This window comes from Sesamum indicum, linkage group LG5 (assembly GCF_026168435.1).
Source record: "Sesamum indicum cultivar Baizhima isolate 11 linkage group LG5, ASM2616843v1, whole genome shotgun sequence".
In the NCBI taxonomy this organism is placed as follows: Eukaryota; Viridiplantae; Streptophyta; class Magnoliopsida; order Lamiales; family Pedaliaceae; genus Sesamum; species Sesamum indicum.
This window is the reverse complement of record NC_142661.1, coordinates 1,684,072-1,708,643: the sequence shown is the minus strand read 5'-3', so window position 1 is coordinate 1,708,643 and position 24,572 is coordinate 1,684,072. Positions and strand designations below refer to the sequence as shown.

General features: G+C 33.4%; 2 protein-coding genes across 2 annotated transcripts; one reads left to right on the top strand and one right to left on the bottom strand.

Annotated features, from left to right (window-relative positions):
* The first annotated feature begins 7,161 nt into the window (after window positions 1–7,161).
* LOC105162842 (NADPH--cytochrome P450 reductase) lies at window positions 7,162–12,685 on the top strand. Its single transcript, XM_011080994.3, has 18 exons — window positions 7,162–7,814; window positions 8,114–8,173; window positions 8,278–8,354; window positions 8,524–8,581; window positions 8,658–8,741; window positions 8,865–8,901; window positions 9,387–9,456; window positions 9,545–9,742; window positions 9,831–9,923; window positions 10,066–10,291; window positions 10,384–10,467; window positions 10,569–10,720; window positions 10,964–11,060; window positions 11,204–11,353; window positions 11,438–11,515; window positions 11,608–11,730; window positions 11,869–11,982; window positions 12,236–12,685. The coding sequence occupies exons 1-18, from the start codon at window positions 7,479–7,481 to the stop codon at window positions 12,314–12,316; spliced, it is 2,118 nt and encodes a 705-aa protein (XP_011079296.1). The 5' UTR covers window positions 7,162–7,478; the 3' UTR covers window positions 12,317–12,685.
* A 6,697-nt stretch (window positions 12,686–19,382) lies between these two features.
* On the bottom strand, window positions 19,383–24,572 carry LOC105162843 (beta-ketoacyl-[acyl-carrier-protein] synthase III A, chloroplastic). Its single transcript, XM_011080995.3, has 8 exons — window positions 24,021–24,572; window positions 23,153–23,301; window positions 21,839–21,975; window positions 21,450–21,555; window positions 20,754–20,872; window positions 20,507–20,571; window positions 20,197–20,419; window positions 19,383–19,777 (listed from the first exon to the last, which is right to left on the bottom strand). The coding sequence occupies exons 1-8, from the start codon at window positions 24,200–24,202 to the stop codon at window positions 19,556–19,558; spliced, it is 1,203 nt and encodes a 400-aa protein (XP_011079297.1). The 5' UTR covers window positions 24,203–24,572; the 3' UTR covers window positions 19,383–19,555.

Below are 24,572 nucleotides of genomic sequence, written 5' to 3'. Positions count from 1 at the left end.
TAATTTCCAAAAAGCTTTTTGGAGAAAAAGAGCATTTTTTTTTTAATATTAAAAACATTTTTACCTCATTTTATTTGCTTTTCTTTTTAGTTTCAACATCATTTGTTAATTGAATAAATTACAACGAACTCTCTTAAAATTTAAATAATTATATTACCAATACTTCTGATTTTAAGAACCGTCTAACAATTAACTTATTTCGTTATTTTCTATTAGATTTCATCCATTTTTATGGTAAACGAATCAAAATGCTCTTGTGAATTATGAATTAAAATTTTATTTATTTTTCAAATATTTAATTTTTTTCAATTTTTTTTATCTACCTCGTTTGATTTTTTTTTATAATTTTTTTATAAATACAACGAAGACAAAGTTGACAATTTCAAATCTCAATTCAAATATTATATAATTTTATTAAATATTAAAAAAATATTTTTAATTTTTTAAATAATAATAAATTATTTAAATATTATTTACGCTCGTTGTAATTTACCTTAATTATAATTATTATCCTTTTTTTTGAGATGGGAAAAACATTTTAATTGAAAAAACAAAATTGGGACTTGAAATTTCAACCAAATTGGGCTGAAATGTGTCATAAACTATGGGCTTAAAATTTAGACTTATGTTATTGTTTTGGGCCTATTTGTGAAACCTAATGGCCCATTTAACTAAGATATTAAATACGATTCTCAAAGTATTAAGAGTACATAGAGATACACGTACTGTGGGTGCGCTGATGGTTCGAGCTGCAAAGGATTCTTAGTGTAGAATTACCTATTGCTATTAGCACTTGTGCGCTTTACCGCTTATGGCGGATTTCTTGGCCTCTCGAGGAAACCGCTTAAATTAAGCAAGTTGTATTGTACTATTATACTTTTTTTACTTAATAAAAATTATTCTTACCGAAAAAAAAAGTATTTAAATAAAATAAAAAATAATAATTTTGTAATTAATACAGTCAAAATTGGAAGAATTTTTTTTAAATTTTGAAAATAATTTAAGAGTTTTTTTACGTTTTTTAAAGCGACTTATAAGTATTGTAGAAAAGTTTACGAAACAATTTTAACATCTTATAATTTTTTAAAAGTATTTTATAAGATGTTTTAAAAAGCTTATTAGCTCGTTCAAATACCCTCTTGCAAATGAAAGTGCACAAATTTTTTATTTTTTAAAAAAAAGATAATTATGAAAATGGTGTCAACATATTATATTATAAAATATTAAATGTATTCAAAATAAATAATAATAATAATAAAGATTAGGGCACCAAATTTCACCAAAAAAAAAAACATATAAAAAGTCCTCAAAAGGGCCATAACAATTATTTTGTGAAAATTCCATCCGAATTATATATAATCATATTATTTAATTTGGTCTGATCAAACCAACTTTGAGTAAAATTTTGTTGATCGTTCTTGTTTGGTCAAGAAACTACAAAATATACTTTCGTATTTATCTGATCGTGCAAAAAATGGTATTTGCTATCATAAAATTTGATTTCGTCAATTTAATTATTGTAATTTAATGGAGAACAACCTAAATGGACCCAAAATAATATAACAAATATAACTAATTATATTTTTATTTTCACACAAAAATACATCTTACTACTTAAAATTGAAAAAAGAAAAGCCAAACACAACCTAAAATTTGCCAATTTTGACAAGATGGCCTAGTCTTGAAATGAAACCCTTATGATTTTAGTAGAGTAGTAAAAACATATGTACGATGAACGGACCACCAAAACAGTTGACTTTTATTATTTTGCTGTCTTAATTGATATTTTATTAGCAACTTGGAAAATATTTTATTTATTTATTATTATTATTATTTTGTGAATCGAGTACAAGTATATATTAATTTTAATTATCAATAATTAATGCATCAATTATAAATATCAAATATCTATAATTAAATATATTTTTTATAATAGCTTAATCAAGTTATATAAAGGAGACAATCGAGGGGATCCCACTTGCTCTATGCAACTTAACGGTTCTCTAGTCTATTACATATAGAATAAAAAAATTTATAATAATTTCAACAATAATTTAAAAATCATTTGATTCTTACACGAATTGTAGACTTAATTTAACCTTGCAGAGGAGGGTGCCCGCCCTCCTCATCCCTGCATCGCCCATGAAGCAAGGACGATCGCATCGCCAGACGGGAGAGGCGGCATGCGCACCAATTGACCCCCTCCGGGGGAGGGAAGGGGAGGTGATCGCGGGGTAGGGAGTGGGGGTGGGTGATTGTTATTTTTTTACATAATATTTTTTTTTTATAAATTATTATAATAATGTATATAATATAATTGTATCCAACGTATCATCTAACTCATTTTTAAAGCCACGTAGGACCAAAAATCTCAAAAAAAAATATTTAATTGACATGCCATGTCATTTTTTTAGTTAAAATTAATTTTTTGGGCCATCAAAGGACTAAATTTCATTAACTTTGAAACTTAATACATAAATATTACGCATAATTATCGGATTAAAATTAATATTTGGCATATTTAACAGACAAAAAAATAATTTTTTCCATAGAAAAAAATTTAAATTTTATATACGATATGTATATTTTAATTAAAATTTATACAATATACTACATAAATATAAAATCTTTTCCCATATATACGGAGGGGTATTTCAGTCATTGTCCTTAAAAAAATAGGTCCAGATTGACCAGGGGTTGTGTGATTCATTGTTTATAACATACGGGTGACTTTTTATATTTAAATTTTCACAGGGAACTTTTTGATATTTTTCCATATCACATGGATCAAAATGAATATAACTCTATAATTAAAGTCGTTTGTTTTTATACAAGAATAATATATGTTTAATTAAATTCTTCGCTACCAATTTATCTTATGTAAATAAAATCTTTATGAATTGGTTTCAAATTATTTCACATAATGCCCGAATTTGTTGCTGTGTTTGCATAATCACTTGAGACAATGGGAGGGCATTTCTTTTATTCTCCCAAGTAGTCTTATTTACGTGTGGACGACGTAGAGGAGTATCTTTTAAATACGAAAAATACCTAATTATACCTGAAATTAACACCATTTATAGTCCTCCACATGGACTATTTTGTCCTCCCCAACTAAAACTCTATACAAATTGGTACATTTATTTATCAACGATGAGATTTTTGCCTAATGATTGAGGCTGAAATACTCTCATAACTTCTAATGTATAAAGAATCAATTTATATCAAATATGTGGTATTGATTGCTTGAAATGTTTGCAGCTTAGATGAAAATTTTTCATTTGTATTTTAAGTCTGATGAATGAGTTTCACTAAATTATCTAAATACTCCTGTCATTTTAAGGCATTTAAATCCCTATAGTTGACTATTTTGACCATCTTAACTAATTTTGATCAGGGAATAAATAAAGGCCATAGAATTATGATGACGTGGCAGCATCTCGAGGGGGACATGTGGCGCTTTCCTAGACGGTACTGTACGGCTATAAATAGCCCCATTTATGATTATTCAAATTACGTTGTATCTCATCATTCTTATCGCCATTTCATGATCTCGTTCGATCTCATTTTCATCTTTTTTATCCCAATTTTCTAACTTAAGTATTGGAGGGCCATGGCCGAGGGCTACTTGGCTAATCTCGCGTTTGTTTTGTTCTCAGGATCCACTAACAGGTAGTTCGAAAGAATGATTCAGCGACCCGACTTAACGATCCGACCCTGAGATCCGATCCCGATTTCGCGCGACCTACATCAAAGTCATTAAAGATGGGTTTACTTATTGGTTACACAAGTTATCATCGCACACGATTTCCGCGAGCATTTGGGTATGAGATGATAAAAAGAAAAGAAATTGTGAAAAGAATAGAATTATAATTAATTAATGTGAATTGAGAGAGAAACGTGGAGTAGTGGGTAATTAAGAAAAATAAATAAATATATTGAAATTACTAATTTGACCAAACATTTTTAAATAGAAGAAATGAAATAAAGGGTAAATTTGGGTACTCAAAAATTCTTACGACAAAAGATTTTCTTTTATAATAATATAGATATACATAAAGTTAAATTGAACAATTGGTATATAATTGATGAAGAATAAAAAATGAAATTCTCTTGATATACGAAATTAGAAAGAAAAAACAAAAAAAAAAAGATAATTATGCATCCTTCCCTAAGGCTTGGTATAACTACACGAAAATTCTTTTGATGTGAAGAATTGCATATAGTATCTATAATGTTTGTTTTCATCTAATAAATAAATTTCATCAAATTAATTAAAATTCACCAAATTTGTTGATATTAGAAAAAAAAAATTGAATGAAAATTCATATTTACCCTCGATTGACTTATTACTGACTTATTATAGGTAAATTTAATATTTTTCTGACCAAACTACCCTTATTTTACTTGTAATAAGTCAATAATAAGTTAATTGGGAGTAAATATGAATTTGCATTCAATTATTTTATTAATATAAACAAATTCGATAATTTTGTAACTAACAAATGAATTTATTTATTAGACGATTCTTATTAAAAAGTACATAAAAAATTTATAACAAACAAAATGATGTAACAAATTAACTATTATATGAATAGACAAATACCCAGATACTTGAGGCTCGAATTTGAAACTTCTAGTCACCGACGAGTTTTGAGGTCTCAACTAGGGGTGGGCGGGAGTCGGGTATTTCGGATCAGGTACCCGACTTTGTTGGATAGTATATTTGACTACTCGACAGAAACTTGATAAAATCGGGTACCCGTAATTGGATACCTGATTTTTCTTTTTGTTAATTTAGATTTGAAGAAAAGTAGAAGCACCAAATATATTTAAAAGCATGTATTTTTTTAAAAAAAAAATTATACTTGTAAATTATAATTTGTACGCCTGGTGTGACTTTATTTTTAAAATAATATTCAATTGATGTCTCACTTATTCCATAGTGGTGAACGTACACTTTACATAAAATGTTTCAAGTATTCACAATTTAGTGAGATAATGATTTTGTGAAAAGAAAAAAAAAAAGAGGGGGGGGGAGGGGGGAGATGGGATGGAGAGGCGAGACATGATTGACCTTTATCATGATAGATGCAGTCGACAACATAATAAATAAATAGTTTTTGTTTTTGAGGAGGAGAAGGTATGAAGATTGGCCCCCGCCCGGTCTCATGTTTCTGGCACTCTTTTTTTATTTTTTGTTTTTTGCATTCCACAACTAAATTTTGAGGAAGGTCGAGTTGCAACACTTGGCTTTATTAGCGTAATGCCCTATAGAATTGAGCGAAAACACTTTTGTTTATGCGTGTAAATAGGCTAAGTTTACAATTGAGTGAAAACACTTTTGTCAACGGGTGAGGCTAAGTTTTGCAATTATGCTATCGCTAAAATCAAATTAATAAAAAATTGGCTTCTAGGGACGTAATATTTTTTTTTTGACTATTGTTCTATAATGGATCTAGTTACGACAATTGGGGTAGCTCAGTTTGAAATTATTCTTATACTTAGCTTCTAAACTTTTATCATCGGCACCTTAAAATAGAACAGGCTTGCGGAAGTTCTGATTAAATTCCTAAATATCGATATTTAGGAATTTGGAGGCTGTTGATGGAGGAAAAAATCAACAAAAAAAAGGAAAAGTTTACATCTTCAAAGAAAGAAGGTGTTGAAGAAGGAAATGTTGATACTCTGAAAAAGGAAAGAAATCGAAAGAAAAATGAGATATTACTTATCAAATCCACTCGGATGTAGCAAATTACTGAATTGGCTTTGGCGAAGTAATCCTAGCCATGTAATAGGAGTAGGTGAGGAATAAAACAGTACCTTACCCCTATTTACCTTAATCAGTGTAATATTGTATTTGTATAAATACCCCATTCATCTTTGAAAGGAGCAAGGGAGGCGGTTCCTTTCCCGACTCCTAGTCCAAGCAAAACCTCCGGAAAAGCAAGGGGCAGTGACTGATTTCTTAGTTGTATGATTGTGCTAAATTGTATTCCCGACTAATAAAAATTTAGTCGATCTTATTTTTTACTATCATATACATATATTACTTTGAATCACACTTATTTGAATTTTAAAATTTTTATTTTTTTTATAGAGTTATAATATTCAACCTTGTCCTTTCCATAATAAATTTTATAAATTATGTATTCTCATGTTTAAAACAAAAGAAATAATTATCCGCTTTTGGGAGATCAAACGGAGCTCGATTAGTTTCTGCTAGACGAGAAATAAAAAACATAACCAATAAAGGGAACAAGGGAATACCGGACCATATCTGCTTTTGCGCCATGACAATCTCACTCGAATTACGGGGACCTACACATATTAGTACAGTATACCGGGGTCCCCGGCCAGAACCACACGTGCAAGTTTCCCTGCATGGGGCTCGTCCGTGCTTTTCGAGGCGCTGCCTGTGACTCAGCATGCGATAAGGGGGCGGAACTGCACAGGAAAGTGTTTAGAGCATTGTCCGAGTGAGTAGGCGCTCATTTTTCACATATAAACGATAATTTGTAATACAATAATATTAATTATACTTTTAAATAAAATAAAATATAATTATTTAGTTCTTCCAAATAATTTATATTAATTTGAAATATCGATGAACAATCATGTTATTCTGATACCCTCACTCGTGTTTATCTCTTATCTCACTTTTAGTTGTAATTCTTTCTATCATATTTCTCTTTTGACTTTCATTCCATATTCATTGTTTGTTCGACTTTTAATCATGTTTGGTTTGTTTTTAAAACATGCACAACGTTCCGTATGCCTGCAAATATTGTTGACATGATAACTGGTAAAAAAATCAAAATCTAATAGCAATTAGCATGTAGAAAAATCTTACTCATATTAGATTTGGTTGAATCAAATCAATCACATGATAAGTCTAATAAGATTGGTTACTTTTCTTAAATTGTAGACCAATCACACACTAAATATATTATAATTATCATATAATTGGTTCTGATTTGACAAATTCGATTCGAGTTAAAATTTGGGTCGACATTCAATACAAATCAACGAATTTAAGGGTAAAAAGGGAGAAATCATTACCCTAATTCTCCGAAATCTAACCATGGTTAAATAGTGTGTTAGGTGGGGTTGACCACTCTGGTTTGGTGGGCGTTTGTGTGTTTTCCCCTCTGTTTTCCTTCTCTCTCTTCAATTTCTCTCTCCACTCTCCCCATAAACTCCATTTAACGCCTCTCGACTCTTCCGCACTAAGTCAGAGTTCTCTCCAAACCCACCTACACTCTCTCAACAATAATAATCGGACCCAATTCAGACATTAGAATTCAGAAAGAGGGAGGGAGAGTCTCAAGATCGCACTCCAAATAATTGTCATTGTTCGACGATTTTTTAGCGGGAGGATTAGTGATTCCCGCTGTCTGATTTGATTTTATTTTAGCAGAAGGATTCAAGATTTTTTTGGTTATTTGGAAATCTACCGAAGGACTAGTTGGTAGCTCATGGAACCCACATCGGAAAAGCTCTCTCCGTTTGATTTGGTGGCAGCGATCTTGAAGGGCGTGAAACTTGATGGTTCCGACGGGTCGCCGGAGGTGGTTGCGCTCCTGATGGAGAATAGGGACCTCGTTATGGTGCTTACTACGTCCGTCGCTGTGCTCATAGGCTGTGTGGTTGTGTTGGCCTGGCGGCGCGGATCGGGGAAGAAGAAGCCAGTGGAACCGCCAAAGCTGGTGTTGCCGAAGGCTGCGCTGGAACCGGAGGAAGTGGATGATGGAAAGAAGAAAGTTTCGGTCTTTTTCGGAACGCAGACTGGTACTGCCGAAGGCTTTGCCAAGGTGAAGAAAGTGTTTGCACTTTTACTAAAAACTAAAAGCAAATAAACGAAAAGAAAGTATTTAAATGACATCGGGCTTCTTCCCTAACCAAGGAAGGAGAATTTCCAAGAGATGTGTAACTTTCTTGATGTATAAGATTCATGGGAATTGTCGAATCTGAAATTTGGAATTACAAGGGTTGTCCTATTGCATGATGTGTTGGTTTTGCTTGGCCGCAACTTTTAGTAACGGTACCTTTTTCCATGAAAACGTTTGATCTCTTTTGTTGTAAGTCAAATGATATTTTCTTATCATATTAGGCATTCTCTGAGGAAGCTAAAGCAAGATATCAGCAGGCCAAGTTTAAAGTAATTGACTTGGTAGGTTCTTATGTAACTTTCTCTTTGTTTCTTTATTGGGAAATTCTCTTAAATTTTCTTGTTCTGGTGGTGTCAAGTTCCAATCTTGATCTCTTTTGTGGTAGGATGATTATGCTGCAGATGATGAAGAGTATGAGGAGAAGTTGAAGAAGGAGACTTTAGCATTCTTCTTCCTTGCCTCGTAGGTTCATTTTAATTTTTAACTTCTAATCTTAGAGTGATTGCATTAAGACCATTTTTTTTTATGAGCAAAAATATCGATGCATTAGTGAAAGTACCATGTCTAGTGGTAAACAATCTCCTTTGTGCACATATACTTTATTGAGTTGTTGAGGACTGGTTGATTGCAGATATGGAGATGGTGAGCCCACAGATAATGCAGCGAGGTTCTACAAATGGTTTACTGAGGTGAGACATCTCAAGAATTACCAATTTTCTTCATTTTTTGACTGCGGGGTTGATTTTACTGAGTCTTGTGGTGCAGGGAAAAGAGCGGGGGGACTGGCTCAAGAATCTTCAGTATGGTATATTTGGTCTTGGGAACAGGCAATATGAACATTTCAACAAGGTGTGCCTTTTATGATACTGACATTGTTAAGATTCTGGCCGGACGGGGGGGGGGGGGTCGACTCTTAATTTTGTACTGATACGTCTTTTCTTTTTCTTTGCATTTTGCTTTTTTGGATAACAGATCGCAATAGTGGTGGATAACATTATGGCTGAGCAAGGTATGTTTATTTTGAGAATGTTCATTAGTTTGACTAGTTGGGATGGATGTTAGCCACGCAGGGTGCTTGATTAACCTTGATGATCTCAACTGTTATTGCCATGCTAATACTGTTCTTTGCAACTGTTATGCATCTTAAATGGTCTTGTTATCATCCTTTCTGAGTACACATGTGGAAAGTTACACTGAAATTTCCTTTACTCCTGTTGTTCTCTTAGAACTCTTGGAACCTCATTCTTAACATATTCTCTTGCCACTTAATCAGATAATTATTCAGAGAAATTTAGTTTGTTATATCCCCGAATTTTGTCTCCAACTAAATTATGCCTCTCCATTATATAGTGGATGGTATTACTCTGTCCAGAAGCTAGCTTAAACATGAAAATTAGATCGGTAATTTTGATGAAAGATCTATAATATATTTACTGGCTCATGTCTTTCTCTCTATTCTTTTCCATTTCTTACCTGCGGTTTATTTAAGTTCAGGAGGAAAGCGGCTTGTTTCGGTGGGTCTTGGAGACGACGATCAGTGCATTGAAGATGACTTTGCTGCATGGTAATTGGATGTGCCATCATTAAAATGATTGAATTCCTCTATCTTACAATATATTGTACAATAGCCTTACGTTTGTTTGGTGATACAGGCGTGAGTTAGTGTGGCCTGAGTTGGATAAATTGCTCCGTGACGAGGATGATGCAACTGTTGCCACCCCATACACTGCTGCCGTTTTGGAATATCGTGTTGTCTTCCATGACCAAGCAGAAGGATCAATTTTGGAGAGCAGCTTAGCCAATGGTCATGCCAATGGCAATGCTATTTATGATGCTCAGCATCCCTGCAGGTATATGTTTGCCTCTGTTTTCCTTCTGGATTGTTCTGGTATTATTTGAATGCCTTTTGTGCATAACATCTGCATGTTTTCCTTGAAGAGCAAATGTTGCTGTAAGGAAGGAGCTTCACACTCCTGCCTCTGATCGATCTTGCATTCACTTGGAATTTGACATATCTGGCACTGGACTTGCGTAAGTTTATACCATTTTGTTTAGCCTATTTTGTACTCTAGATACTAATTGTCCTGTTAGGCATACTACTCAGCTTTTGGCTGACTTTGAACTCAGGGCAGAAGAGGCAGAATGTTGAACTAAAGTTTTCTTTATTTTTCAGGTATGAAACTGGGGACCATGTTGGTGTTTACTGTGAGAATTTGATTGAAACTGTGGAAGAAGCAGAAAGATTACTGAATCTGCCTCCGCAAACGTACTTTTCAATTCATACCGATAAAGAGGATGGCACTCCGCTCAGTGGGAGCTCCTTGTCACCTCCATTCCCTCCTTGCAGTTTGAGAACAGCACTAACTCGATATGCAGATCTCTTGAGTGCTCCCAAGAAGGTATGCTGACTCATCATGTTGCTGCATCATTATGTTCTTGGTTTGCCTTGAACGTAACTGGAATGAAAGCTCAAATGTATCTGTTTTTCCAGTCTGCTTTAATTGCATTAGCAGCTTATGCTTCTGACCCCAGTGAAGCTGATCGGCTCAGACATCTTGCATCCCCTGCTGGAAAGGTTTGGATTGTTCATTCATCCTTGGATGGTAACTTATGTGTTTTAGTGTTCAAGTTAACTCTGTATCTTTTTCTTATGAATATATGTATCTGTATCTTCAGGAGGAATATGCACAATATGTTGTTGCAAGTCAGAGAAGCCTTCTTGAGGTAATGGCAGACTTCTCATCAGCCAAGCCTCCAATTGGTGTTTTCTTTGCAGCAGTCGCTCCTCGTCTGCAGCCCAGATTTTATTCCATCTCATCCTCCCCAAGGTGAGTATTCAGTTTCTTGTAACATTTGGTGATCTTTTTGAGATAAAAGATTTGGGGCTGTGCTGCAGTTTACGATGCATTTCTAACTAGGTCTTGGGTAGGTCATATTTGTTGCTGACTTGTTAAAATTCTGCTACAATAATATGTCTGCATAAAAAGTTCTCTTCCTTGGTGTATTTTAATTTTTACCCTATATGTCCACCTGCAACTAGCCTTCTCACTGTCTCCAAACTATTTTTCCAGGATTGCACCATCCAGAATCCATGTGACTTGTGCTTTGGTTTATGACAAAACACCAACAGGGCGGATACACAAGGGTGTGTGCTCAACATGGATGAAGGTAATTATCATTTCAAGATGACCTTAATCATTGTTAGTCTTATTGTGGTTGATGGAGTTGATCTGAGATGTTCTAAGTTTTAGCAACTCTTGTAACTTGAACACTTGTCTTGTTCCTTGAGTCTCACTTCTGTCTCTTATCAGAACGCTGTGCCTTTGGAGGAAAGCCCGGATTGCAGTTGGGCTCCGATTTTTGTTCGGACCTCTAACTTCAGACTCCCAGCTGATCCTAAAGTACCCATTATAATGATTGGTCCTGGTACTGGCTTGGCTCCATTCAGGGGTTTCCTTCAGGTTTGTGTCAAAGAAATTCCACTTTGCCTACTTCTGCTCATTTCATATCTAAAATGATCTAGTATTTTTCTGTTTGTATTTCAGGAAAGGTTAGCTCTAAAGGAATCTGGTGCTGAACTTGGTCCTGCCATACTATTTTTCGGTTGTAGGAACCGTCAAATGGTTAGTAGTACTGACAATTTATAAATGCACTGATATTTCTCAAAATGTATGCCAATTGTGTGATTTTTTATTTGACTTGCTGCATTCTGCAGGATTTCATTTATGAAGATGAGTTGAACAACTTTGTCAAAGCTGGAGTAATTTCCGAGCTTATCGTTGCATTCTCACGAGAGGGACCCACAAAGGAATATGTGCAGCACAAGATGACACAAAAGGTATGCAACCACATTCACCAATTATTAGTCTGGATTTTCAGATAATTCTAGAGTAATGTTTTAATGACATTGTAGATTTTTTCAGCAAATTACATGGTGTTATCTTTAGATATTTAAATGACATATATTGAACAACAGGCTTCAGACATCTGGAACATAATCTCTGAGGGAGGCTACGTCTACGTCTGTGGTGATGCCAAGGGCATGGCACGTGATGTCCACCGAACTCTTCACACCATTGTGCAAGAGCAGGTTTGTATCTTAGCAACTTAACGCGATTCTTGTTCTTTTTGTAGGTCCTAATGTTCCCCTTTTGTCAGGACCATTGTATTTTTCTTGGCATTTGAGAGCTAGTCAATTATTTATCTGAAAAGGACAGAATGTCGTTTTCTATACCCATCACTTAGCCTTTTGATGCTACCTGTTTAGGACTTAACTCTATTGTGTAGCAAATTGGTGGAAAGAAATATTATCAGCACTACACTGATAGAAACTTGTATTTCAGGGATCTCGGAGCAGCTCGGAAGCTGAGGGCATGGTGAAGAATCTGCAAATGACTGGAAGGTACTTGCGTGATGTGTGGTGATAACTGTCTCGATAAATATATCCTGATACGAGCCGGAAAACAAGGTTTGATGCTTCTACACCCACCAAGATTGTACATGTTGAGACCAATAAGATGCCAGTTATGAAATACTAGGGGAGGCAATGTGCTAAGGGGTAAAAGGCTTGAGTGTTGTTATAATATATCAGATAGTTATTTGTGATTCTTTTTATGAAGGGATTTTTTGGTTCGTATAATTTATACATACAACATGACGTCAAGGTAATGCTAGGTATAGTTGCTCTAAAATCTCCTAATGAGCCAGCAATTTGGTTCTTCTGACTACACATGATGTTTCTGGGATTGTTGTATAATTTCAATTCCTTATTATATTCTTCTTTCAATTTTTAACGTGGCTTCTTGGATTTTGAGTTGCTTGTGGATCCATGCTTATCGATAATTGCACTGTATGATGGGAGAATTTAGATGCCGGCATTGAGATAGGAATGCTTGGGGGAGCGAATGGGATCGGATGCCTACTCGTTTTAGCATGTTAGGCATAGCTAATACGTACCACCGAGTACCCAAGAATGAGATTTTTAAAGGAATTGATGACCTTTTCGCAGCTCCTCTCTTCTGGAAAAAATCATGATCCAAGATTGATGAAAAATGCTTGATATGAATTTTTTAGAGAAAAAAATGTGGGGACAAAAAGTTGCAAAATGGGTGTAAAGAAAGATGGGTACTTGTTCGAGTTTTTGTGGAATTTTTCCCTTTTTTCAAAATTATAAATAACAGTAAATAAAGTATCATAACTCGTCTGATTCATTAAACACTACTTTATCAATTAATATATAAAACGTGATGAATATCCATCGAAGTTCCAATCCCCATGAAATTTTCCCTATTGAAGATATAAAAGACAAGGAGATCTTGGAGTGGATCTTTATGTCCGAGAAAAGTGGAGAGTGAGAGCATCTCTGTATTTTTTATATTTGGATTTTGTGAAGTAGGTGAGGGGACGGCCACTCTATCACTTCAGTTCAGGAGGTTGACACCTAACCAGTAACCTCTCTCCTCCAATCACCTCTTATTACAGCTCTAAATGATTTGAATACGACCGCATACATCATTATTCAAATTTATTTAAATTACTATCCAACTTCAAAATTTATATTTATCAACATAATTGTCAAAAAATGAGTCCAGCCTGAACGATTTGTCATTTTTGTACTAATCGAATCAAGTTCCAGAGTTTATTAAACAAAAAACATTATTCAAGTTCGATTTTGCTGAGTTCAACAAATCAAGTTCAAATGAATTTTTATTTGATTTATTTTTCGACCAATCTGTTATGAATTTTTTATCACACGATGTTTTGTTGGTTTCAAATTTTTAAAAAGAATACGTATCAATCACACGTTGATGACATAGGGTGCCTAATATATGAAAAGAAAAAAATATTGGAGTGGGTAAGCAATAAAATTAAAATACAAGGACCATGTGAAAAACATTGTTGTTTGGTAGAAAATTGAAAAAGTCTCTCTATGTATTATTGCTTGAGAAGTATATCTAAGTTGGACTCTAGCCAAAATTGCATTAAACTATAGGGATAACTATATTTAAAAAAAAAAGAATTGGTATAATTATATGTATTTTTTTATGATTTAAAAAATTTATATTTAGTATCCGTGATGTATATTTTCATCCAATAAATTAATCCATTTATTAGTTAAAATTTACTTAATTTGCTGATATCAGCAAAAAAAATTGAATGAAAATCCATACTTACTTCCAATTGACTTATTACTGACTTATTGCAGGTTTTCTTCCCAAACCTCACTTTATACATCTTTACACTTGTAGAAGTTATCTGATGACAAAAGATTAAAAGTCAATAATGAGTCAGCTGAAAATAAATATGAATTTTTATTCAATTATTTTTACTGATATCAACAATTTCGTGAATTTCGATTAATAAATTTATTTAAAGTATATGAGGTCTATGTGCAATTATTTGATAGCGTAATTATCCGGACAACTTATGTACTTTGAAACAAAGAATAACACAAAAAATTATTTAAAAAAAAAAAAACATGGAATCAACCTTTTCAGACCGTCACCTATTTTTATTAGGCGTTGAATTCTACATTTACATCACTTACTGTTCACCGTTTTAAATTAGTTTTTCTTTTTAGAAATATATTGGTTTTTCTTTTTAGAAATATATTTTTATAAATAATAAAAAAAATCATAATTTTCTCATAAGATTAATAAATTGATGGGGTCTCATTTTCGGGGATCGGATATCATTTGATGTTTGGATTCGAGGCACGAGAAACGAGCTTGGATCCTACACAAAGAAGCACGCATTGAACTTGGCTCGGCGTAAGCACTCCGATGCTCAAATTAGATAGTTAAATATGAGGTAGATCGTATGTCGGAGTGAATAGTATATATGAGTTTTGGGATTAATTATCTTGACCATCTTAAATGTCGAGGTTTTTATACTTGGGCCAAATTGTGCAGACAACGCTGAGCTGTCGCGTTTCCGTCATCCTTACTCCCTGCTGATCTATGTACCTGATGGGCTTTCATGAACTTTTACTTCTATAGGCCCATATTATCCTCAAGAATTTAGGGGAGGGGGGCTTCGTAATCGTGCACGTAAATGGCCTTCACTTAAATTGTAACGTGGCACAAATGTTGCAAAAAACCTTAATAACCTTAAACTCCTCACAAAATTGTCCAAACCATCATTTTCAAGTTAATCTATAAATGTACAAAACTTCTATTTTCATTATGTTTTAAATCATTCCCAACCACAGAATCCTATTTCCACTTATTTACGTAACGCTAACCTTTGACACACACACATATATATATATATAGGGATAATTGCACGTCTTTTCTATGAGATTTGGTATAATTACATGTTGACTTTTGTAATTTGAGAAATTACATCTAATATTTCTGAAGTTTATTTTTATCTAACAAATAAGTTTCTCCATTGGTCAAAATTCACAAAATTTGTTGATATTAACAAAAAAGTCGGGAAAAAAAATCTACATTTACCCCCAATTGCCTTATTACTGACTTATTACAAGTCATATAAATTTTTTATAATTAAATTACACTCATACGTCTTCACGTATTAATGCATATGATGAGGTATATCTTACTGTTATAAGGTTAGTTTAGTCGAAAAAAAATTATTTGATCTGCAATAAGTCGATCAAGGCAAATATCAATTTCCATTCCTTTTCTTTTTGTTAATATAAGCAAATTCAAATAAATTTAAACTTACGGGGAGACTTATTTGTTAGACGGAAGCAAACTTCAAAGGCACTAAATGTAATTTTTTAAGCCACAGGAGATTTACTTGTAATTATATCAAATTTTATAAGAAAAAAATATAATTATCCGATATATATATATATATAATGTCAAACGTTATTGGTAGATTGGGATTCAAGGCGAATGTTACGCACTACAAGAAATTATGTAAATAAAACTCGACCTGAATTAGAATTTTTTGAAAAAAATTAGACGGGTGTTGAGGTTAGATCTGTCAGGTTCAAAGTCGAGGTGGCTCTTAAATCCCACTAAACCCGCTCCATACTCATTCTTATATATATATAATAAAGATCAAGAGTGTAGGATTTCTCCAAAAATAAGGTTGCTCTTGGCTCGACATTATTGATTGTATACTTAATATCACATCTTATCCATCAAAAACCATTTTATCTTTCTTAGGTGGTTGTAATATTTCATACTTCAAAACAAATATCGTTTTCGTTGCATTTTGGTAAATATGATCGTTTCATTTTCACACTTTTTTTCTCGAAAGGGAAGGTACCTAGAAAGGAGGTTTTGAGGAAAAAAATATTGTCCTATTTGCAGTGTTTGAATGACTTTGCAACAAAAATTTCTTGCATGCAGATGCAGTATTGGACACAGACACGGCATTAGAGTGTCCACAAATTTAAAAGGAAAAAAAAGGTGGGGGGTGGGGGGGAGGGGGGGGGACACAATTGTGTCCGACACGTTTTGAATTTTTTTTTTTTATAATTTAAAAAATTTTTGGGTTGTCTTTAAAATAAAAAATTAGGCCTATTAAAAAAGAAAAAAAATTAATTCACTCTTCTTAAACTAAAAGTATTAGGATGAAATTACTAAAAGTTCGAGAGATGTTCACGAAAAATTAAATAATTTAAATGATTAGAAATTTTTCATTGCATTCTTTTTAAAATAAACTGATTAAGTATATTTTTGTAGCCATATTTGACAAAAAAATACAGATGTAAGACACGCTTATTTTATATTTTAACTTAATATTTTCAATATTGCATATTTTAATTTTAAGAAAAATAAGAATATATATAATATAAATATAAACTATATAGTCGTGTCAGTGTCGTATCGTATTCTAATCTTTTTACATTTTTCATGTCGCCATTCCATAATATATCATGCCCGTACTGCGATGTCCGTATCCATGCATCACAGTGGAAGATCAATACTCATTCATACATGGATGGGAATTGGAGCCCATCAGTGTAAGCATTGCTATAAACCCAATGGGACACTTTTCTTGAAAGGAACATGGGATTGTGAAATATGAGGAGGGACCTCCTAGTTTTAGGACCATTTGTGGGGTTGGGGTGATGGGGGCTACATAAGACTTCTCATTTTCATACTCAATTGTAACATTCATACTTTTATGTTTGTTTTTTTTTTTTTTGAAAAAAGAATAATCTAAATTTTTTAGTATTATAAAATTTCAAGATTGTAGTTTATTTTAGGTGTTCTTGTTAGCAAAACAAAGGTTAGATTTATTCAAATTGTCAGTCCCATTAGCCCATTTACAATATAAGCCCAGTCCACATTGTTGTTGGGCTTTCAAATTTAGGAGTTGGGCCTACTTGGCTGCACCTTTGGGCTGTTTGGCAATATTCTCGATACGTAAATAAAAGAGAAATAGGGTAAATTACAATGAGCTCTTTTGAAATTTGGTATCATTATGAATACCCATTATTGTTTGAAAAATTATAAATATTCTATTGGTATTTGATGAAATTATGTAATCTTTGGATGTATGAAATTATCAACTTTACCCTTATTGTTTGTTTCTTTTAAAAATAAAAATTATAAGAAAAGGGATGGGGTGAGTGGAAATTTTTTAAAAGTTGTAAAAAAAAAATTATCCAATAATTTCATAAAAAAATTCAGAAAATTTTAGAAAATAAGTAAAACTATAACTTATATTCTACAAGAAAATTTTGGTCAGTTCAATACAAAAAATAGATGAAAACCTAACAAAGATTCACGAATTCGAGCTGATTATTAGATGGTTGTTAAAATCGATGAGGTAGTGATAATTTTTCAACCACCAAATGAGTATTTGTAATTATGTCAAATTTCAAGAAAACTTGCTGTAATTTAACCTAAATAAAATCTTCAATCAAGTTAGGTTCTTTATTCGTACGAGTAGAGCTTGAATATATTTTAGCTTATATTTAGACCGATGAATTTAAAATCGAGGATTCGAATTTCTAATAACAAATTATTTCGATCTATTTGAATAATTCTAAACTATGGATTCCAGATTCTCAAGACTCTAAATTTGAACTATATTTTATTGATGAATGTCAAATTTTCTTATATAGAGTCAAAGTAGCATTAATGAAAATCTCCAACACAATTTTCATACTAAATATATATTTATATTTATATATCAATTATTTGGGTGCCTATTAAATTGAATTAAATTAAAAAATAATTGAATTATATTTTATGAAGTGATGGATTTGGATTTAACTCCATATTAAAAAATTTTAACATCCATAAATGATCAACAAAATATAATTTAAATTTAGAATTTGGGAATTTGGAATCCATAAATTTAGAATGAAAAGGCCTTCTTTTGAATATTTTATATCAATAATAAATATAAAAATTAAAAAAAATATATTTAAAAAAAGATCATTCTGACCATTATTTTATTTTATTTTTATTTTCTTTTAAATAATTAAATAAATATAATGAAACTTAAATTATGCACCTACACATAATGTGCTCCAATAATTAGTCATCTTTTTAGATGGATGCCAAGACCATCATGATGTCATACATCATGCAAGTGAAGCAATAATACTTATAACTTAATGCTCTACATATAAATTTATGGGTGAATTACATTCACATCCCTGAGATATAGTATAATTACAGATATATCCTCATTAGATAGGAAATTATATTTACCCTTTTGAGGTTTGTAAAACAATACAATGCTTGCAAAAAGAAAGTGTGCAAATACAAAAATACCCTTCATTTATCTAGCACCAAAAAAAAAAGAAAAATTAATTTTGAAAAAGGCTAAAAACTCCTGAAACAAAGCTTCATTAGAAGGGCAAATGTAATTCCTATCTAACGAGAATGTATTTATAATTATACTAAAGTTCGAGTGTCGTGAATGTAATTTTCTAATATATAAGGTAATCCTCACAATATTTAACGAACAAAAACAATGAGTTTAGCAAAAAAAGTTATTATATTTAAGCACAAAGTATATAAAATCATACCATTTAACCCCCTCAATAATTTAAAATATTACAATTTGGTCCAAAGGGTATTTTCATTTGAAAAGTTGATCAAAACATAGTCAAACTTTTTACTAGGAATATTTTGAGAATAACAATTGATAAATTCATCATAACCCTACTGATGGAGTTAAATGTAAAACGGAACAAACATCAAGGAGGTAAATGTAATTTTTGATCTAATAGAGATGTATTTGTAATTATGTCAAATCTCTTGACTGATGTTGTAATTTACCTTAAATTTATTACATAACATGTAAACCATTACATTTATTTTTGAAGCAAGAACCATTACATTAGAATAGAACATCATCATCATCATATTGATACAACACTTCACATCTAGATGGGAGTACTGCTATCCACACAGAAAACATCAGGCCTCCATATACATACATCATCACTTGCCATACATGCAAATATACCTAGTTCACCATTTTTGTGAAATATTGTCAACTTTATGAAATTATGAATAATGGAAACTGCTACAGAAAGACACCATCCCACATCAGAAAGAAATTTTCTTAATTTACAGTTAGAGATTACAGCCCAGGAAACGTCGAAAACTAGCATCCGAACGACAAAAAAGAAGAGCAAATAGAGGAAGGGAAAAAAATAAATGCTATTCATGTCGATCAAACAAAATTGCATAAGCATATCCTCCATTCCAACATACCTATCATCCCCATCTAACGATGGCAGAGCCCCATGTGAGGCCGGCTCCAAAACCAGCAGTTGCGATAGTATGACCGGCTTGGACCTTCCCACTTCGTACAGCTTCGTCCAAAGCCAGTGGTATCGAGGCAGCGCTTGTATTACCATAATTTGCCAAGTTAGATATGACACGTTCGTATGGAACGTCTAGACGAGTGGCGACTGCATCGATAATTCTCTGATTTGCCTGCATTAACCAGTCTCTTCCGCTATTTTATCTCAAGATACTGTGAATAATGAAGTAAAGACGAAAAAGTAGAAGCCCCTTTTACAAAAAGACCCATCTGTTCTGAAGAATTACATCAGAACTCCTCACAGTCATGTTTTATCTTACAAATTCCCCTTGCTCATTTGATCTTAAATATAATGCAAAAGATCCTTGCGAGAGTTGCAGTGCAATTTTTCAAAATTGAGGGACCTCTTTTGTAAACTATGCCCAACATTAGGATGCATAAGTGAACCTATCCCAATCTTCATATATTCATATCTTGGCAATTTTCTTCTCTTTACCTGAATGCAAAATGCTATATATAAACCAAATAAAAACCTAATAACCTTTTCGCTCCAAGTGATTGCTAATATGCAACTATATAACTGATTTCATACCTGATGAAGAAGCAACCAGTCTATACTAGATCCCGTGAGACCTGCCTTCTCTAAAGCTGATTCAATCGACTGTGGAACAGCACGAACGGCGAAACGGAAGACCTCTTTACCGTTCATCTGTATGCAGGAGTACGCGGAACCTTTTGGTAGAAGTCCGACGAGTGAACCATTCGTACCCGGCTCTTTATCTGTTTCATTTTCCTTTATGCCTGCCTTTAGGTGCCTGAAAAAACAAAAATTTAAGGTCATTGCTTGATTCAAGAAATACAAGATAGGTCTATGAAAAGGGTGATCATGTATTCTTAAGTACCTTTGACCTTCACCATCACTGTGCATGTCAAAAGCAAATAAACCGTCTTCCTCACTATTGCAAGCCTGGCGAAATATTAGCAAATAAACTTGTATCATAGGGAGGGGAAAAGATGGGTAAAAACTCTAATTTCAAGAGTGGAGAAATCAAAGAACTACTACTTTTTGCCGTCAAATATCTTCTTTCTATTTCCGTTAATGAAATAATAAGAGCGGTGAATGGCGCTAAAACAATATGAATACAGTACCTGTACTAGAACAGCACCAGCAGCATCTCCAAAGAGAATGCAGGAGCCTCTATCAGTCCAATCAACATAGCGAGATAGAGCATCGGCCCCAATCACAAGAACATTATTGAAGCCACCGCCTAGTATATAAAGCATAAGGAATTGAGGTAAAAAAATAATTGGGGTAAATTACAACAACTTCTTGTGAGGTTTGTCATAATTCCGAATATCCTCTCGTTGTTTGAAAAATTACAAACACCCCCCCTAATGTTTGAAGAAATTATGTAAACTTTGGATGGAGGTATGAAATTGTCAACGTTGCCCTTACTGTATTTTATTATGTTTTTATAAAAAATTAAAAAACTTATAAAAAAATCAAACAGGGTGGATGAAAAAATTTTAGAAATTATAAAAAACTTATCCACTTAGTAAAAAAAAATCAGAAAATTTTAAAAAATAAATAAAATTATAATTTTTAATCCAGGAGGGCATTTTGGCCAGTTCACCATAAAAGTGGATGGAAACCTGACGGATTGGGCTAATTCTTAGACTGGCGTTAAAATCAAGGGGGTATTAGTAATTTTTCAAACAACGAGGGAATATTCATAATTATGTGAAACCTCAGGGGAGTTCATTGTAATTTACCCAAATAATTAACTTAATATAGCTGATCAATGAAACGTTTGCAGTCTCTTCAGTACACAGCTGGGTGTTTACCTCGAATGTGGCAAGCAGCTGAAACCAGGCCCAGAATGAAACCGCTGCAGGCTGCCGTGATATCATAAGCCAATGGATTGTTTTTACAGCCAAGTGCTTTCTGAATCTGGAAAGTGGAAACAATTACCAGGAATATAGTTGCATGGTGATAATGAAAAAAGCATATTGGTCTAAAAAGTGTAGCAAGAACTTAACAGTATTCTGAAGAAGCTCACAAACAATCAGCTCTTTAATTTACTCATGATTTGACAGGGCAATGCATTAGGTGGAAAAGAATGTTATCAAGACCCATAAAAAGTTAAGTTCTACTTACCACAGGAGAGACAAGGAAAAAAGGGAAATAAGAAAAAGTCCAATTTACATCATATTATTGTTGCAAATATATATACCTGTGGAGCACTGCCAAATAAATCTTCTGGAGTTGAAGTACACAACAATACAAGGTCCACGTCATCTGGATCAACTTCTGCCATCTGGAGAGCTTTCTTTGCAGCCTCTGCAGCGAGATCTATCAAACTATCTTTCCCTGCAGCAAAGCAATATCTAACATAAGAGCAGATTTTGACAAATTTCTCACTTCCATTAAAGACTGATTTTTGCAAAGAGCTTGAATGTTATTGACAAAAACCATGCGTCCAACATTCCACAAGGCAAAGAATAAGATCAAAGGATGTCGTAGTTAAGACATATATACAGAATGCAGATTTTCAGAAACTGCTTTATTCGACTATACTTATTGTCCAGCCTATGATGAGTATTAGAAGGCAGACCATCTTTGTACTAGATTCACAGTGAGGCATTTGAGAATATACATGAGTCCACAATGCACTCAAGGGAATACGTTATATATGTGGAACTGCACTGGCAAAATACTAGTAATATAATACTAATATGTTGCTGATTTGCAATATCCACTGCTTCTGGAAAGATGATTCATTTTAAAACTAAAAAGATGGGCAATCATAGTATCACAGACTTCAAGGTTCAAATGAGAAAGACAACATGAAAATGATTTGAATAAACTGAAGACAAGCAGAAGGTGCTCATTGAATACTTGGTCGCCTTTTAAGTCCTTTGTTACATTGATCAACCACATCCTATGTGCTTCTTGGATTCTGAAGTCAATAAATTATTAGTTCATATTACTCAACAATCTGATAGCAGAACCACTACACTACTCTTATTCACTCAATTAATTGTTGCATAACAAATATGGGAGTGATATGACAAAATATAGTTATTTGCTCAAGGCAAAGCATTTCCATTCTACAATTAGTGCATTCAACATCCATAAGAACATTCAATGTCCTGCCAAAAAGTTCAACCAATATCCCAGTTATGCCCAAGAAGGACTTGAGTGGCCTCCTAGAGTTTTCTCACTTGTATCAAAGTCAATGTACCTAGAGTATCAAGACTAGCTTGTGGCACGCCATGACCAGAGAAAGTTGCAAAAAGTAAGAACCCATTTAAACAAAAGAATAATGTATTACAAGTCCTAATATTAAATCTAACATCAACAAGCTAGTCGGAGTACAAAGTCACAGAACAGAACATTCTAATCTGTTCCAGCATGGTTAATCCTCACGTCAAGTTAACCAGATTACACAAGTTGAATGCCTGAACTTGTCTTCAGATCAAATCCAAAGTATATCACATAAACATGATAAAATCACAGGAAAATGAACTGCAAAAGAAGAACTCACTTGAAAGTATTCTTCGATTCCGTATTCCAGTCCGAACAGATATCCATTCATCAGATGTATCAACAATTTTTGAGAGGTCATCATTAGATATCTGAACAGTTGGTACTGCAGAGCCACATCCAACTAATTTGCAGCCTTTGCCGGCAAGTCTATACAAATTTAAAATTATGATCAGAGACGGTATCAGAAGCACAAAATACAAACACTTCCAGAAACTCTTTATGTAAAAAACTCGCAATATTCACATTAAACTGCAACTAACACTCATGGCTAGCTAGCAACCAAATTTGGCCGACCAATCAGCCTCCAAATTGGTCAATATAAGTATACCAGGATGAATTACATAAGTAACAAATGCATTAAAGAAAGACAGTTAATGGAACAAGAGGAGCTACACATGGTGCCATGCACCAAGGACTAAAATGCAACAGGACAAAATATTCTCTGCTATTAAAAATCCCATATTATGCTATAAGAGAAAGCCAGCTCTATGAAAAGTCGAGTAATATTCAACACCTCAATTGCGTTGCAACATTGCAAATTGTGAATCAGACAACAGCTAACCGTTGAACAACCAAACCTCAGTTCTTATCAATTCTCACAAAATAATCACAAGAAAACACCCTAAGATTGTCCAAATTCAGAGCAACCCAAACCCTTAGTCTACCACATTCATAGAAAACCCAAAGTTCACCTCAAGAACTTTTAATTAACTAGAAAGCACAAACAACACGAAAACCCCAATCATCCAACAAATCCCAGTTCTCAAAATCTTCAAACAACGAAGGTAGAAGACAAACACTTGAGCAATTTGAAACTAACACCCACAAAACAAACAAAGATCAAAACTTTACAAAGAATGAACTACCTGGGCACTCGAGATCCAGAAGGGGAAAGCTTCTCCGCACCCTGAGTAGAACTCGAACACACTGTTCTCCTCGAAACACCGTCCGAGAACCAAAACCCAGATCGGTAAATGCCTAAAGGCGGAGAAAATCTCCTCCTCACGGTGGGCACCGTCGGAGTAAACAGCCCGGATGCATTCGCCATTCAATACTTTGATAAAAGCAGGAATCTTTCTTAATTATGCTTATTAAAACGAAGAAGGATGAATTTAAACGGAAAATAGAAAACAACAGCAGACGGAAACAACAATGAAATTTACAAATCTTTGGAGTTTCCGGTAACGAAAATCTCTGATGAAACTACCGATGCAAATATGTTTCCTTCTGTCTACTCTCTCCTTTTTTTAATCCCACAAACACACAACACACAGAGACAGAATCACATGCAAATGCATGCTATAGATACAACAATCTGTCTCTAAAACTAATCAGTAAAACTTCCTCTTGGCTTCCGAGGAGAGCGACTCATGTCCTCATCGGAAATTTCAACGGCGTTCTCGAGATTGAATCTTGGT

Bases quoted from the DNA above. Each gene is read 5' to 3' on its own strand.
- LOC105162843 (XM_011080995.3), bottom strand. From the start codon at position 24,202: ATGGCGAATGCATCCGGGCTGTTTACTCCGACGGTGCCCACCGTGAGG. The intron at 23,302-24,020 runs GTAGTTCATTCT...AAATTTGTATAG, and splicing joins TCTGGATCTCGAGTGCCCAG to ACTTGCCGGCAAAGGCTGCA. The intron at 21,556-21,838 runs GTATATATATTT...TCCACTTTCCAG, and splicing joins TATTTGGCAGTGCTCCACAG to ATTCAGAAAGCACTTGGCTG.
- LOC105162842 (XM_011080994.3), top strand. From the start codon at position 7,479: ATGGAACCCACATCGGAAAAGCTCTCTCCGTTTGATTTGGTGGCAGCG. The intron at 8,174-8,277 runs GTAGGTTCTTAT...CTTTTGTGGTAG, and splicing joins AGTTTAAAGTAATTGACTTG to GATGATTATGCTGCAGATGA. The intron at 11,061-11,203 runs GTAATTATCATT...GTCTCTTATCAG, and splicing joins TGTGCTCAACATGGATGAAG to AACGCTGTGCCTTTGGAGGA.